Source organism: Microchirus variegatus (genome assembly GCF_963457635.1).
Source record: "Microchirus variegatus genome assembly, chromosome: 21".
NCBI lineage: Eukaryota > Metazoa > Chordata > Actinopteri > Pleuronectiformes > Soleidae > Microchirus > Microchirus variegatus.
The window spans coordinates 11086576-11104684 of NC_139822.1; the positions used below are offsets into that span (position 1 = coordinate 11086576).

General features: G+C 39.5%; 1 protein-coding gene across 1 annotated transcript in view; it reads right to left on the reverse strand.

Annotated features, from left to right (window-relative positions):
• Nucleotides 1-5577: 5577 nt before the first annotated feature.
• Nucleotides 5578-18109, reverse strand: part of dglucy (D-glutamate cyclase) — a gene marked incomplete at its 3' end in the record, with an annotated part of 15979 nt that continues 3447 nt past the window's right edge. The window contains exons 4-17 of the mRNA XM_083907639.1: nucleotides 17364-17466; nucleotides 15800-15953; nucleotides 15550-15636; nucleotides 15203-15359; nucleotides 12873-13023; nucleotides 12362-12484; nucleotides 11997-12227; nucleotides 9544-9658; nucleotides 9178-9320; nucleotides 8881-8980; nucleotides 7536-7684; nucleotides 7104-7223; nucleotides 6587-6747; nucleotides 5578-5718 (exon numbers count right to left, since the gene is read on the reverse strand). Of these exons, the coding sequence (XP_083763765.1) occupies nucleotides 5578-5718; nucleotides 6587-6747; nucleotides 7104-7223; nucleotides 7536-7684; nucleotides 8881-8980; nucleotides 9178-9320; nucleotides 9544-9658; nucleotides 11997-12227; nucleotides 12362-12484; nucleotides 12873-13023; nucleotides 15203-15359; nucleotides 15550-15636; nucleotides 15800-15953; nucleotides 17364-17466 (1935 nt within the window). The remainder of the gene's footprint in view (nucleotides 5719-6586; nucleotides 6748-7103; nucleotides 7224-7535; nucleotides 7685-8880; nucleotides 8981-9177; nucleotides 9321-9543; nucleotides 9659-11996; nucleotides 12228-12361; nucleotides 12485-12872; nucleotides 13024-15202; nucleotides 15360-15549; nucleotides 15637-15799; nucleotides 15954-17363; nucleotides 17467-18109) is intronic.

Genomic DNA, 18109 nt, shown 5'->3' on the forward strand with positions numbered 1-18109 from the left:
GCGAAAAACTGTAAGATTTACTTTGTCTCACTGGGTTAGAATGATTGTGTAACCGCACAGAGCATGCAGTACTAGAACACATCTAACAGCATGACCTTTGACACAGTAAACCAAAGACAAAAGAGGGTAAACACTTTGCTGCAGCTGTGCTGTTATAGCAAACATAATGGAGGTAATTGTGGCTTTATACTTAAAGGTGCATTGTGTAATAAATCTAAAGCAACTGGGCATAAAATCCTCCTAATATGTCACAGAGACTCAGGAATAATGTTCATATAACAAACTGAACTCACCAACAACAACAGTACAGACAAAATATTTGCATTAAAAAAAATATTTTGCAGACTGCAAATCCTGTTTATGTTTTGGCATGTGGCGCCACTTACCGTCGTCTACCAATCATTGCAGTCAGTAGAGCTTCAGCTGCCGAGCAACCACGGGTTGCCAGTTATGTCAGAAAACGAAACCTAAAAGGTATTTTGATACCCTCTGTATTTTGAATTTGAATGTAGTAACCGTTTTTGGCCACATTCTTACATATGGCACCTTTAAATTATAATCATAATTGCGCCTCTAAATCAGACTACTGTTAATCAGCAGTACTTAACATTTCTTTTGATAAAAAATACTATTTATTCTTCGTGTTTGTCATTTCTTTAAAAGTGATAGTGTTTTGTACGTATTGTACTTTAAATTGACATGATGTCAGTGAACGCAGCAGCAGTGTGACACTCTGTCTTCTCTGCTCTCCTGGCTCTTTCCCTGTTCTGTGCATTGGTTCGAATGACCACGTCCAGTGTTAACATGTCGCCAGTTGCATGCAAATGAGTGGCGCAGTATTGTTGTGGTCATTTGTTTTGTTTTAAACTATTTTGCATCGAAGTTGTTCAATAATGTATCATTATTGTTAAAGCTTGAGTTGTCTGATCACTATATAACGTGACGTTTATCATGATAAATGTTCAAATGACATCTTCAGTTGTGAATGTGATAAAGATATTTTTTTATAAATGAGACTGAATACAAAAAAATACTGCTTCTGTTTTTAATTGTGGTTGCTTTGCGTGTGGACCAAAAAATAAACCATAAGGACATTATGTGAGGACATTTTCGGAAAGTGAGGACATGTTGTCTCGTCACAACTTTAGCTCTTAGTGCTCAAAGTGGCACGGAACTGTGCCGCAGGTGCACCCATGGTAAATTGACGTGGGAATAATACTCAACTCAACTCAACTCAACTTTATTTATAGAGTGCTTTAGGCAGCTATAGCTGGTACAAAGTGCTTAACAGTACAATAAATAAAACATGGCACATAAAACATTGGAGACAAAATAAAAACAATAAAACTATAAAACAGTAACAATGTTTAAATAATAAAACACTAAAACAAGTGCAGAGTCTCATGCTGAGTTGAACGCAGAAGAATAAAAATGTGTTTTAAGATGAGTTTTAAAAATGGACAGTGAGGGGGCCTGTCTAATATGAAGCGGAAGGGCGTTCCAAAGTTTGGGACCGGCAATGGAGAAAGCTCTTTCCCCTCTGAGCTTCCGTTTAGACCTCGGTACCTCCAGGAGCAGCTGGTCAGCTGACCTGAGGCACCGAGCACAACTCCTTATATAATAATACACAACTCCTTATATGGACATCCTGGGTCTTTATAGGTCACATACTCTGGCTTTAAAAAATGCAATTTTCTTTCATCAAAGTTAATAGTGATATAAAGTAGCAATAATTGTGCAGAATTAAATAAAAAATAGACCGTTTTGTTCATAAAAATTAGCTAAACGAACTGTGACCTATTTTCCAAATTTCAGAAATTCATATACTAAACATTTTGAGTGCTTTTTGCACATTCTTATAGCGTCTGTATGTTTAAACATAGTAATGGACAAAAGCTGCCATAATGCCATGTGTTCTAAGGGTTTAATAACTTTTTGGGGGTTAAGACCTAGTTTTAGGGTTAGAATGTATGAGGGTCCTCACGATGAAGGCTGTGTGTTTGTATATGTTTTTGACTCTGCATAATGACTGTGGTTTCAGTGCGACCTGAGCCTTCTCTCTTTGACACCCTTGGTGTCAACAGCAGGAAGTTTTGCAGAAGGACCGCCGACATCTTTTCTGCCCACATGTCCTCCTCTGTTAGAATATAAATGTGTCTAGTAGATGTTGATCACTGCTCTGTGCTGTGTGTATAGGATGTGGCTTTTACTGCTTCAACCCCACCCTCGTTTTTACATCATCCTGCTTGAAATGATAGGTTATATACGTATTTACACATATCTTGTGTGTAAGAGTTTTCTCTTCCGTAGAACAAGCCCTTCATATTCAATATTCACATCATTCATTTTGAATTACCCTGTTTTTAATCGACAAGCGAAATATCTTTTGAGTTTTGACGCCAACTGAAGGCCAAAATATGTTCTCGCACATGGAACGAATGAGGTGATAGATCCTCCACACTGTACCTTTTAAGACAACATACACTATGGAATAATTCAAAAAAACGCAAATCCATAAATTACAGGAGCAAACCCAGAAAAAGCATGCTTGTCAAAATATGATTTTAAAATTATTGAGCTTTTCAGTCTGATCTCCTGAGGCAGGTTGTTCCAAAGAGTGGGAGCCCCAGACTGAAGAGGCCTGGTGACCCTTGGTCCTCAACCTGGATTGGGGGATGTTCAGAGGGCTTTTGGACGAAGACCTCAATTCACAGCCTGGCTCATAAGGTAAGAGGAAATCAGATATGTATTTTTAGGGGGGAAAGTTTACAGCGTGCTTTAAAAGTTGTCATTAATAAACACACACACGTTTGTGCAGCATTCATAATGAGGACTTTCCTTAAAAACATAATGCATTACCTAACCCCTTAAACTAACCTTAACCATCACAACCATATGCCAAACCCTAACCTAAAACCAAAATCTTGGTCCTGAAAAAGTGCTGGAAATATGTGAGGACCAGTCCTTGGTCCTGGATACTTAAGTACAGTAAATGTCACATACTTTCAAACCTTTACTCAAGCAATATTGCAAAAAAGTGACTTCAACTTCCATTAAAGTCATTTTCTGGCAAGATACTTGTACTTTTTACACAAGTATCACTATCACACAAAGTTTTACAGTGAAGGAAAGTTATCTGTGCTAATTTTTAGTTTGTTTTTAAGTCAATTGTATATCACCAATAACCATAAATTCCTTCTAAATACACGTTTTTATCCCCCCCAGAAAAACGAAAAGCAAAGCATCTGCACCAAGCTACAAAGTAAATGCAATGTGTTTTTCTTCAGGTTTTCCACACCATTAATTTTAATGAGTGCAAACCTTATTGTTCTTCCAGCACCAGATAAACACTGCAATCCATACAGAACTTTAACGTGCAGAGGGAATAATGCATTCTGCTTGTGTGGCAAGAATCAAATAATAAAATCAACATAGGATCTCCGCCACAGGTTCAGTCTACACGCGTGTATAACGTGCACAGGATGACTTAAAAGGACTGTAATGCTGAAGATGTGTGAAATTTGAAAGGATTCTCTCAAGGCTTTCCAAAAAAAACACACACACACACACATTCACAACACAATGACTTTTGACCGCCAAAAATAAAAAGGCGTTTTGCTAAATCTGAAAAATGTCGTTCAAAATATTCATAAGAACAGGGCGAATGGAAATAACATAATGATTCTAGTGAAATGTTTTAGTAAAACTATTTTTCTCCTCCTACTTTTTAGTCGGCTGGCACCACATTGATCTCTTGATGTTGTGCCACTTTGAATATGAATAAATGAAAATCAACACAAAACCATTCTTCTGCGTTTTATTGATTTTATTTAGAATTAAAGATTAAAGCCAATATATGGGTTACAACATGCAACACAGCAACTGAGTTACAAGTGTACAGAAATCCCCCAGAAGCATCATGTCATGGCCCCAAAGTCACATTTTGCTTAGGGCCCCCATGACGTCTTGAGCTACACGTGAATTACATTTACAGCAACTCTCAAAACCTGACAATTTAAAAGTGTTTTTTTCGTGCAAAATCCAGTTTACGCAAAGGAAACATTTTTCTTTCCAGTTCTATACGAGGTGTTGATATTCTTACTTTTTGATATGAGAGAGAATCTGCTTCTTTAACAACTGTTCTGTCTCTGTATTTCAGATTTGGGCAGAGAGATATTATGGTTGGCTGGATGTCGAGGTGAACCAGGAGCTGCAAATGAAAAGGAATGTTTTTTCCTTTTGTTTGCTATTGTCTGTTGATTTATTTGTTTTAGCAACTGCATCCTTCCTCTGGGGGTACCAAGTTGATTAGTGTGTGTGTGTGTGTGTGTGTGTGTGTGTGTGTATTTGTATTTGTTACCCCTTGAGGACCCTGGCAGAAACACTGCCAAGAATGAATGTGATGATCTTTTAAGTTTTGGGGGTTTAGATCTGAATTGTGGTTGTGCTTTAGGCCAGAGTAAGTCTCCAGCAAATGAATGCAAGTTAGTTTAATGTCCATTCAAGTATAGAAACCAGACTGTGCGTGTGTGTGTTTGTGTGTTAATCTTGGCAGTTTTATCTGCTCCTGGTTGCTGCTGCCGTCCAGCAGGAAGTCATATTATTAAACTGGGGTCACATTTTGGACAAATATCACTGCTGAAACAAAACAAAACAGTGGAGTGTGCTGGACATCAATCCTTGGTTTTAACTTGTGAAATATTTACTTTATGTATATTTGTGACACATTTGACGGTTCCTGTTGTGTTTTATAAATCAGTATATCTGTTGATGTCACCTACATGAGCCTGGCTATAGTCTGGAGGTTTCCATGATAGTTTAGGTCAGAGAAGTTTACCAAGTGGCTATTTTCTGTCTTCATTCCTCGCATTACTTTAACATTGCAGGCTGATAAGTGGTGCTGTCGTTGCCTAGCAACTGTGTTCTCACCACTTTACAATTCGAGCACCATTTGAGCATGTCTTCCAAACTTTCTATCGGTTTGCGTCGTCATGTGAACGGGGCATCGTTCAAGTCACCTGTATTTAATCTTTCGTGCAGGATCAGACTGCGCCAAATCAAACACTTTAGCTCTAACCTTGCAGAATAACAGACTGTATGTACTATTAGACATCATCACTGTCACTGTCGCAAGCCTGAATGTTGTGAAATTTCCCGGTTCTGGTTGTTGGTTTAAACTATTCAGTTCAGGGGATGGGGGTGTGTGCGTTTGAGTTGAAAGATTGAGGTTCTGTAGAGCCATCATTGACTTTCAAAATGTGTTTTATAACATACAAATATATTAAATTTGGGGTGGTAATATCATTTTTTTCCACCCATTTTTGTGATTTTGTTGTTATTCTGCCTCTGTTTGAACATCATCACAGAGCCAGGAATCTCGTTTCTTTCCCACTTCCTTTCAGAAACTGATCTGAAGAGCTGACCCAAATGAGCATTCTCACTCCCAGGGTTTGAGTTTTCAAAGTGATTCATATCAACTAATAACTATAGTATATATTAATATTTTTAGATTCTCAACATACACAGTGTTCTATGGCTCGTTTTCTTTCTTCTTTTTTTATTTTAAAAAGTTGAAGCCTACAGCGTCACTTCTCGTAGTCTGGTGATGATGTTGGAGTGTGTGGGGTGAAATGTCAAACCGTCCACCTTCATCGCCAAGTGACCAGATATACCGCACCGTATTCCAAATTGCATCAGAGTGGAGAGGAAGGATTCCTCCTGAGGGACAGAGAGAGAGAGAATTTTACACACACAAACATATATTTGCTTTATATTCAAGCTGTTTAGTTATGTCTAAAGCTGCAGCCATGTTTTTTGATGATTGATGCATGATGAGCTGTTTTCTGTGCTTAGTTTAGTTTAGACAAATTGAATCGTCAACTATTTTGTTCATCAATTATAGTGTTTTTCAGTGATTAAATTTCTCTTATTTTTCAGCTTCAGCTCCTTTTGTGGACAACACAAGACATTCAAGAACATCGTCGTTTCCAGGTTTGAGAAACACTCATCTGCATTTTTTTTTTTTTTTTTGCATTTTCTGACATTTTACGGACCAAACAAGAAGAAGTAAATAATCATTACTTGCAGCCCTAGTTTAGATTCTCTGCCTGTCAGGGTATAGGTAAACAAACAATCCATTAACCTTTCTACAGTATTACATTGTGAGGGGCTATTTTTGTGAATTTTACAAGAAATAATGCAGTAATCACAAGGAAGAAAATCGGCTTTCGTCGAACAGTTCAGATTTGACGCAGATTTGGATCACAATCCGAATCTCTATTTATTTCCTGTATTAGTCGAGTTAAGTCAACCAGGAACATTTGTTGTTATGCAATGGTGAAAGCAAACATTTAATCAATCAATCCAAAAAGGCAAATGGACTGAGGAAAAAAAACCCAAAAAAACCCAGTAAACCAACACATAGTGACTGTAGTTTATTACCATGTTGTAATTCATAGGTTCAGATACTTTCTCTGTGGAATGGTCTATGAATTGCGATGATGAATTATGAAGAAATGACAAATTAAATAAAGAAAAAAAAATGGTTATTAAAAGGATAATCAGAATAATTTGCTGTGTGTGTCACCTTGTTCACAGATGGCACTTGAGCAGTCCAGTCCTGCAGTTGTTCTTGGGATGTTGTGAGTTCCTCGCCCAGTCCTCTCCTCAGGTACCTCTGGTGTGACGGGCAGGTGTAGAGTAGGTAGAGCCCACAGGCCACAGCATATCCACCCCAATTACTCACACCTGTACGAGAGAGGCACAGGGATGTTGGCACTGGGCGACTACAATTGCGAGGCAAAATGTGTTTTCGTACAGCAAAATTTACTAATACCAATATATATACTAGGGGTGGGTAAAAATATCAGTTTAATGTCCTCGTATGAAAACTTAGGTTGAAATTATCTGAAAAGAGAGAGTTTACAGTGAGATAACGGTGGAGAAAGCTACGTTAAGAGATTCCCCATCCACGTTCAATACATAGACTTCATGCACTTTGTCATCTATGGTGTGATTAAAGAGAGAAATCCTGCATTTTAACCACCTCTAATATTATTACACATGTAACGGCATTAACTGTGTATTCAGCAGTGTCTCCATACCTGCAAAGATGGCATAGTCAGCAGGAACGTCACAGGCGATGATGCTCCCATTAGGTATCATGCTCTTCACCTTCTCCTTCACTTTACCCATCCCCAACTCATTACCGCCATCACCGATTCCTACAGAGACAAGACCATCCGCTCAGCTACTGTATACGAGTCTATATTCCAAAAATATTAACAAAAAGCGATTTATATATCCAAGTACAGCATTACTGAAGCTCCTCTTGCGAGAAAAGTGTACACATTCTGTAATTTTACTGCCATATACCTCACTCGTGTCCTCTCAGGCCCCATCGTAAGTACATTTAATAAACTTTATTGAACACATAAATGTATCTCAGGATAAAGAAAGCTTTCTATGAGGAACATATTCTAGACTAAATTACAGTACTTAAAAAAACAGTAAAACGGATAAGGAGATGTGCTGACCCGTGGTGGTAATTCCAGGTAAATCCTTGGCAGCAATAAACAGGTTATCGATAGGATCCACCAGATGTTTGATTTCCACTCCCTTCATGGTGTAGTAATTTCCGTCAGCCGCTCTTCCACTGCGCTCTATCGCCACAAGGTGGTCATACCTGGTTTTAAACAATACAGCAACATGAACAATAACACTCCAAAAAGCTTAGAAAAGGACTACATTGACTTTATTTGTGTGTTGTTATTTTATGCTTGAAGCTCTATGCTTGAAATAATGGTTAGATTCTAAGTTTGTATCAGACACACATCCATATATCAAGCGTGTGTATCTGCTGATGCCCAAGTCAGTTTGATAGTCATTTTATATCTTTTACACCCACAGAAAATAATAATTCTTAGGTTTCGAAAATATATCTTTAAAATGACTGGTACACATAATTAGTACACATAATTATGCGCATGAAGCATTTAGGACGGGTCAATCCCCCATTGCTCCCCAGGCATAGATAAGTGCTGCCCACTGCTCCTGCCCCCAGCTTGTGTGTGTTCACTACTGGTGTGTAATAAGGTTAAATGCAGAGGTCAAATTTACCATCACTAATTAGTGTGTGCAAAAATAACTAATTCTAACAATCATACACATAGTTACACTCCACTATTCCGCTTTTTCTCCTTTTGTTGCATTCTCATGCTGATACCAATACTGATACCAAGTATTGAAGTAGCTCGTCCCTACTTATGATCCCTGTGCCTGCACCTGATGGACGTTGACCATTGTGGGCATTTAATTCCATCGTTAGCTACAGATATTGACTTCAAACCAGAGGCGATCCTAGACTCTGGCAGGCCCAAGCAAAGAAGTTAATTGGGACCCTTCAGCATCCCTCCCCTCCCTTGTAACACATTCCACTCCAGCATGCTTCAATAGTGAGGGGCTCATTACTGCCACTTGCAGGTCAGTCTAGGACATGGCTCATGTTGGTTAAAGAGTTTTGTGAGAAGTCAGAAGGGACCCCATTAAGGGGGTTTTTATTAGCAGTGGTCAGCTGCGGTTTTACCAGGGGCATCAGAAGTGCCACCGCACAACATTACTCAAAAAGGGACCCCATTACAATAAAAGAATTTTAAAAAATAATATTTATTTTGGCTGGTTTCCATCTGTATTTACAGTGATGCCTACATTTCTGATGGAGGTCAGGGATGATGAGGTTAAGGTGGTTTGGATGGAATGGTGGTGAGCTCGGTATGAGGGGCTTTATGGTTGTGGGTCTGCTTCAAAACCACAGCACTGAACTATACTGATGTAGAGTTAGTGACCTAGAAGACGTAACTTTGTCTTCACATGTCAGCTAACCTGGGTTTGCTGGGGTCTCCGTGGTGACACAAAAATTGCAAAGCCGCATCTGGGCCAGTCTCTTCAAAGGTGACCAAAGGGACTGCAGTTTTCAGCACACCTGAGGATGGAATTGTCGAGGTGTGAGGGGGAAAAAGGCTTTGTTTTTCATTTACAAGCAGAAAATTGGAAGTCAATTCACTGTCACGCACAAGATAATAACAAATAATCTCAGACAGGTCGTGGATCCTGGAGATTATTTGAATGCTTTTTTTTCACAGCAGGTTTCACAGACTTTATTTAAAACTTTTATCTGACCTGTTTTCACAGCTTCATCAATAAGGGCCTGGTTCGTCTCCAGGGATCTCCTGTCTGTTACTATGGTCACCCGTTTCCCTAGAGACAACAGCATTGTCGCCATGGCAATGGCTCCGGGTGGGCCGTCTGTCTCATCATGTGGGCTAATCGGAAAAAAAAAAAACACAGGGTGACGTTTGTCCAGTGTTTGTCAGATCACTTGATTTACATCATCCTGAACGGCTATGGAATTATTGATCACTAATGCCAAAAAAATCTTAATTGTATAGTTGCATGAATAACGAGGTGCGCTGATATAATAAATAGCTCAGTGAATTTACTTGCGTAAGTGCATCCAATTCAGTACTGTAGAAATAATATAGGTACCTGTGCTCGTAACAGGGGAAGCCAGTCGTTATGGCAACCGAGGTGGAGTGGGAGAGAGCCAGACAGGAGTGCAGAAGTTCATCCTGAGTGATTAAATGTACGATCCCTCGTTGACCTGGTGACACAAAGTTTACAGCTCGGTTCTGACACCAAGGCGCAGCAGAGTTTAAGGGTGAGGAACTCCTCTTCCTCTTTATCACTTGCTTATTATTTTCCATACATTTGATTTACATTTTCTGGCTTTTACACAATTTACAGGATAGCTTTTGTGCATGGATCTATTATGGTGAATCTCAATTTGTTCCTTAAGCAATGCAATATAAATAATAATGGAGGGGTTATGTTTTGAGCAGGGAGTCGAATTATACTCCTGTTATCGAGCTCCTGTTTTGGTAGCCACTGCAAAAACCTGTATATAAATATGCTGTACTTGTATGAGGTTGTTTACAATGCTCATGAGGCAAGTACTTTATGAACAATCCCCCATCATTTTAACAACTTGTTAAATCTAGATTTTCTGTTAAATTATGTCATGAACTTGTAATATAGGAATTACAAGTTCATGAGTTCAGCATGTCCTGATCACAACGGTCCGTGCCTTTCGCCCTATATCAGCAGGGATTGGCACCAGCAGCCCAACGACCCTCATGGTGGTAGATGATGGATGGAGTTCAGCATGTTGGCAGCAATAGACACTGTGAGTAACGAGCCACACGGCAGAGACAGAAAGTAGTTTAACTGTTGAAGGCTTTGGTGTTGCTTCCAAATAAAACCCTTCTCTTTCTCAACTCGTAAGTAACTTGATGCAAACATATTACTTTTTTAGTCGATTTTACACCAAGTGCTGTGTGGAAAACGGCAAACGGCAGCTTTTTGCATTTGCAAGAATAAGTAAAAAAAAAAAAAAAAACCTTGGCTCAAAAGTCATTGTACTGTTCTGGTCTCTGCTAAATAAATAATTCACCTTGTAGGTTTACAAAAAGAGTGTGCACCCTCAGGGTAATGACCTCAACAAGATCAGGAGGTAGTAAACCTCGAGTCCAATCAATGAAGCAAGATAAGAGATGTGGTGAAGTGCAACTCTGACTTACAACACAAACATGTCGAGGCGGTAACTTAAAAATGCCACGGTCTGATTTAAATTCTGCAAATTTTCTTGTGTTTTTCGTATTTAACTTTTAAATAAATGAATGGCTGTTGCAGTCAACCCATCGTCAAATGTCAAATTCACACTATTCTGATTTAAGTCTACCAGCTCTACACAACTCCCTTGTTTTTGTGTCTGTGGAGACACGGAGCGATGCATTTTAGATGACACTTACCATACACATTTTACATTACAGCTACGCTAGCAAAGTCATTATTAAAGACGGCAATGAAGTTAAGGTTAAGCAATCGCCCGCGGTTCTCTCAAATACAGATGATGTGAACTGAATGTTGAAAGAGTACTCTAGGTTAAGGAGTTAACCCTGATTCTCTGAAACATGAGTGAGGGTGTGTGATATTAAAATAAATGCTGAAAGAGAATGGTTGGAGTCCTTTAAGAAAGCTCTGCAAAAACTAAGATGTGGGGTTAGTCAGGTTAGAAGTAGGGCTGGACTGGAAAAAGATGCGTGTCATGTTTACGTGGCTCCCGATTGTTAAAATGAGTCTCTAGAGTAAGGCTAAACTTTAAAAACAGAGGCACACGTATGCAATACACAGGTATGCTGGTTATTTGTAGTGTTGCTCTTTTTGTTTAATAAACCTACCGCACCATTTCGACTGTAACCCTAACGGCGCAAAGGAGCTAACGGAGCTAACTGGTAAATGGTGCCTGGACTCCGGTGCATTTTTCTTTAAAAATTAGTCTCTAAAGTAACATTTTAACAATCGGGAGTCACATAAACATGACATCATGCCCGTCTTTTTCCAGACAGTCGTCATGGAAGCGTGTCATGCATTAACGTTGACGCCGTTAACGTGCCCAGCACTAGTTAGAAGTTAACAGAAGATGCACACTGGAGATTTAAATCGCAACTCTAATCAACACACACAATGCTCCATTATTTCCGTCCAAGCACATAACTAAGTGTTCAGTCATCCCTTATTAATTAATGTGAATGTGAGGCGTCAATAAATGGGGTCACATCTGTTATACTAGGCCCACAGTGTGTACACTTCAGGGGTCTCAAACACAAATGACCCTGTGGCCAGCAAGCATCTTGTCTGGCCAGTAGGGGGCCATTCAAGTGAAAAACATTTTGGGGAAAGAGCATGTTTTCAGTGGTAGACTAATGCAATGATAGATATTTCACAGAAAATGTCTGTGTAGACATGGAAAAAGAAGAACAATAGGTGGAGGTGGGCTATCCATGCTTGCACATACAAATAAACAGTATAACCCATTTAGCACCAACATGAGCACAATGCTTAAATATTGCCACAACTCTAATTAAATCATTATTCTGTACCTGGATCTTCTCCAATAATCATCTCCAGATGTCTGATGCTTGCTGCTGCCCGCTGAGATACCAGGCTATACAGCAAGGGCTTGTGGGATACCAAGAAGCAGAGTGGCGTCAGCTCAGGACTGAGTTCAGTGTTTGGGCCAATAATGCTGTCAGTTATGAGAGAAGTAGAGGAGTCTGGGACATCAGTCAGGAACATACATCCTGGTGAATGACTGAAGGCCAATGACGGTTCTGAAAGACACCAACAGAACATGATGTTGGGAGATCAGATCAAACTGACAGCACGATCACTTCCTACGATCTATAAAGTGGTTTAAATGTGTAGTATACTGAAGTGACTATAGCTCGTCAGTCATATTACTCACTGCTGCTGAGTACTGCCTCGATTGCTGTCACTCCACAAGCCCAGAAGACTGGGACGTCACCAGGCTGCAGCTCCACTGGCTCCCCATAGTCTGGTTTGGACAAGTCCTGTATGCCGATGAGAGCTAAACACACAAACACACAGGCTGTTAAGAGTGAATCTGAGTTAGACGGGTTCTGTATGCCACAAATGATGTGTATAGACCAAAGCTGGGTTTCTTCAATCATTTGTAGAAATGTTTTGTGAGGAAGAGGAGGATGATGAGAGAGCAAATTATCTCGAGTGTGTAAAAACATAAAACCGTAGGAAGCAAGTGAGGACATTTTGGCTGGTCCTCCCAGCTTTAAAGGTATTTTGGGGGGATTAAGACTTAATTTCAGTGTTAGGCGTAGTACTGGGTTTAGGTTGGGTTGTTTGGTTGTGATGGTTAAGGTTAGGGTAAGGGACTAGGGAATACAACAACTATGCCTTTCCTCACTATGAATGCTGTACAAGATTATGTGTGTGTGTACCTGGTTCTCCTATGTGTACAGGTGCTCCATGTGCTCGTGGACTGAGATGAGTCGCCTCCACTGCAGCGTTCAGCAGAGCCGCCGGAACAGGACGCATAGTGACCACCAGAGGGCAGCTGAAGACTCCGGCAGAGCGACAGGTAACTGCAGTCTTCACACACAAGAACGTAAAAAGACTGGTCTGTAAGGATTTTCTGTAAAATGAATGTAATGATCAGAATTAAGAAAAGAAAAAACTATGAAGACAGAGCTCTGTTGTCCTCTGTTACTGATGGTTCTCTCTTGCCTTTAAGCTTCATCAAAGTACATGGTGATAAAAGTTTTTTCCCTACCTGGCTCTCAGGCCTTCATATTTTATTATGTTTTTGCCTTCATAGTAGTTATTCTATCAGCAGAAAATGTTTTCTTCACACTGTTTTGAAATTCTTTGGACAGAATAAGACTATTGACATAGTTTCCCTTTGGTTTAGGTGGGGATCTCATACTCCAATGACCAGGGGGCCACAACTGTTCAATAAGAGTGAGAAAAATGGACTTACAATTATATTACAACAGGGTTTTTGTTACAGCATTTTATAGAATTTCAAAATAAAAGTGTCTGTTTTTGGGAGGATAAAGTGGTACATAATGGATGGATGGATGGAATTGTCTGTTTTCAAATTTGTGATGCAAAATGAGGTGTGGTGGTGGTGTGATACACAATCGCCTGGATGTTTAAATGCTCAAATGGCATTGACCAACAATAACAAGAAAACCGTGTCTCACCAACTTTGCGACATGACTTTCTGTCTGAAAGTCTCCACAATGATTAACTCACAGGATGTTGAAGGTGCCCAAATTATTCCAGAGTCACAGAATTATTACACACACTGTGTCATCACTTGACAAAGATATGGTAAATAAATTACACCTAAATTTGACAGAAAAGATGAACAAATCAAAAAGTTACAGCACTAGTTTAAGTTACTAACGTCCTGTTAGATCTTAGTGCTGCATTTGACACCATTGATCATAATATTTAGACTCTTGGGATCTGTGTTACTGCCCCGCTAGTATGAATCGTACTCATCTGATACATTCCAATTTGTTTACGTCAACCCTTAGAATACAGACCATTACTATGTTAAAATGTATATATGGAGGCTATATCCTTTTTTTTTCAGCACAACCTATAACCTATATATTTTTTTTCATTTTCACCAACCATATAAACACACCTGAGCAAAAAGTACTCCATTTATTGTTGGATTATTCCCACAGGGATTTACCAAGGGTGCGCCTGTGTCACTGATCTGTGCTGCGTGAACACACAAGTTAATTATGACTTGGTGCTAGTGCTTATACTTCTCAGGTTGTTCAACTCCAGGAATGTCTCAGAGACATTAAGTCCTTGATGACCTATAACTTTCTGCTCTAAAACTCAGACAAAATTGAGGTCATAATACTTGGCCTTACACCTTTCTCAGCACACTGTCACTTTAGATGTTCCAGTTCCACTGTGAGGAACCTTGGAGTTATTTTTTGACCAGGACCTGTCATATGATTCACACATAAAGCTCATTTCCTGAACAGCCTTCTTCCACCTGCGGAACATTATGCAAATTAGAAAACATCCTGTCGTTAACGAATGCTGAAAAACTAGTTCATGCTTTTGTTGCATCTTGATTAGATTACGGCAACTCATTAATACCAGGAAGTTCCAACAAGTCTGTTGAAAGCATCCACTTAATTCAAAATGCTGCAACACTTCTTTACACTGGCTCCCCATACAGTTTGGAATTCAATTTAAAACCCTCAGCCTCGAGTACAAATCACTTAAAGATCAGGCCCCTTCATGCCCGAAATAACTCGTTTTTCCATATCATCCTAACTGATCACTTTGGTCCCAAAATCTAGGTTTATTTGTGGTTCCTAGAGTCTGGGAGCCTTCAGTTACCAGGCTCCTCTCCAATGTCGGTTCTGGAGGCAGACACTCTCTCTGTATTTGAAGTTAGACATAAAACCTTTTTGCTCAAGCTTATAGTTCAAGCTGGTTCAGGGAAACATGAACTATCTTTTAGTTATGCTGCTGGAGGAAATTCCATTGACCTCAACCGGTCGAGGCAGATGGCTGCACATTTTTGAGTCTGGTCCTGTCAGAGATTTCTTTCTGTTAAAAGGGAGTTTCCCCTCTCCACTGATGCCTTATGTTGTGATATGTGTATGTGTATGTATGCAGACATGTTGACCTGAAGCCAGAGAGAACTGGAGTTACTGAGTTTAGTGAAAGAGGTCTGCTGTCTATTATTGCAATCACACAGACGGAACCTTTGTAGAAATTTGCACCGTACCCTGTACATGCTGACGTTTCTGCCCTGCTCCACGTTTCTGACAGGGACTCCAGCGGTCTTCAATCTGCCCTCGAAGCCAAAACTGCAGCCCAGATAGAAACATACCATGTCTGACCACTGATGGCTCCGATTAACATCCTGCTGTCCTGAAGCAATCCTGCATGGGAGCACAGCAAGAAGCAAAGGTAGCCTCACAATGAACACAACGAGTATAGAAAAAGTAAAACCTGGCAGCACAATAAATGATGTAGTGAACTGATGATGATGACATGAAAATCCATTAAGGACTGACCATCTGTCCAGGGTGTACCCCGCCTATCGCCCTATGTCAGCTGAGATTGAATTACCTTGGTTCCTTGGTGTAACTCTGCAGACTGGAGACTGTTTTCACCAGGTCGCCCTTCTCATACACACAGTACTGAGAAATGTCTGTCCTGGAAACAGATAGAGAGTAGAAGTTTGAGAAGAACATGCATTCACATTGACATGAATCACTAAAGAATCCTGAATGAATAAAAGGCACAAAGTGTTATGTCAGCATTTCTGGCAGCATTTCACTAAAGAATAATGAATGAATAGAATGCTCAAAATGAATACCTTATGTCGGCATTTCTGGCTAGAGGCAGACAGGAGGTCTCTCCTGATTGGCTGCGATACAGGAGTGGCAATGGGGCGGGATTACTGTGACAGAAGGCTTCAAAGTCTTCGGCCATGTGCTTTGGTAAAATGACGACATTAGCCTGCTGGTATCCTGACACACACACACGCACATAAAAGCACAGCATTGGTTACCTTTGCCAATTTTAAAGCAGAGCTCTCAAACTTGCAGCCCATTGGCCACTTGCAGCGCGCCAATCAATTTCATGCGGCCCTCCTCAATATCAAGTTATTTATGTCATGTTTGCATAAAAAATAATCCTAAACATTTATTGTTCCATATCAGAGCAGACTCTTTTTGAAATTCTTTGAAATATTGTAATGAAAACCATTCTTGAGATAATTATGGAATGTTGTGATATAATTTTAAGCTCGTTATGCCCACTCTTACCGAACAGTTTTTTCTCCTCATAAAGTTTGGCTTTTTTCCAGTTCATGGCTGCAACGATTACTCGATTATTAATCAATTACTGAATTAATCGTCCAATTTTTAAATAATCGATTAATCCAATTAAAATATTTTTTTTTTTTTCATATTTTTCAGCTTCTTAAATGTGAATATTTTCTGACTACTTTGTTCAATATTACAAAGAAATTATTAAAACTGAATAATTTTAGTTTGTGAACAAAACAAGACTTTTGAGAACATAATTTCCAAGGTTTGGTAAACCTGGAAATCAACATTTTCTGACATTTTTAAGGACAAAACAAGTAATCCATTAATCAATTGTGAAAATAATTGTTAGTTGCAGCCCTATTTTACTGGTCTCTCCTGACCAGACAAGATGCTGAGTGACCCCCAGGTCATTTGAGTTTGACACCCCTGTCCCAAAGCTGCACCGTAGACTGTCTATGAGCAACATTACTGAAAAAGTGACAGATGTGCATGGTATTTAATGGGGAGCTTCTTGCTGTAAGGCAACAATGTGTTAAATATGTTAAATGTATTTGTCTCAGGCTAGTTATTGACACTTATAAAAACTGAAGTATCCCTTGAAGAATATGATGTAACTGGCTCTCTGCAGAACAATATTGCCCCCATGTCCAGGAAAAGTGACACATTATATGGCTGCAATGTTAATAAATCACTGAATCACTGCAGTAGAGAGGTAATTATTGACAAAGCTTCATATCATGCCATGGTTAGGGTTGACTTCAATGACTTCAATAATAATGATAATGTAGTCAGATATAGCAAAATTAACATTGATTTGTGAGGTTGTAAAGTGCCCACAGACTAAATGTCAGACTGAGCATTTGTGAGATTTGACAGTTTCTTAAACAATGCGTCGTTATTACAATAACTGGAAATTTATCGTTGTTCACATGGAATATGAATCCCTCAGATTTAAACGACTCTTATCAAGTGAAGTCAGTCGGCAAACATGCACTCTTGTTAAATGAGAGCACATTTGGTACTCTAGAAATGTATCTAATTATTATGAAAAAAAATTCTCATTAAGACTGGATTTGCCATGACAATTTGCAATGCACTGGCTCTTACCTTTTGCCAATCCAGTCGTAGTGCTTATCCTGGAATCGTTCTGCCTGATCAACAGCCTCAGCGCACCAGGACTCAGGCAACTTAACTTCCCTGAGCACTCCATCTCAGAATAGAACACAAACGTCAACTCAACGATGAGTATGCACTACATTCCTGGCTCCTGTCAAGGCAAAGGCATTTTGTGTACTAGAGAGAAACTGGGGACAGCAGTGGCTGTTAAGCTGGTGTTAATATTTGAAAAGCAAACTGGTTTTGACTGGCTTCTCTGTTGTTCAGTTGATCCCTTACTTCAAAAACGCACAATTTCACAAAAAGTTCATGGATATTCGTATCCGCTGTAGTGTTTAATTGTACAGAAACTGATTTCAAAGACTTCACCGAAAACAATGGATTACATTTGGAGTTTTAAACTTTGGACATGTTCCAACCAACCATTATACTGAAACTGCAATGACGCCCAAACGTTGTCTGATGCAGCATGTTAGTTAAAACTTTATCTGCTGGTTTATGTTTATTTGCTGCATTGTGCAATAAAATGATTCAGTTTTTGTTTTTAGTGGCTCTGTGTGTCTGTTGCATGAATGGGGTGAAGTTTGCCATCTATGATTGTCCTCGCGCACTTAAAAAAACTGGCTATTTCTGGCTTCTCCGCTGGTTCCAACCCAAGGGCTTGCCTCGCCTCGGTTAGACTAGGCGGTTTGGTTGGTTTTTCATCACAATAATGTGTTGTAACTTGTAACGTCTGC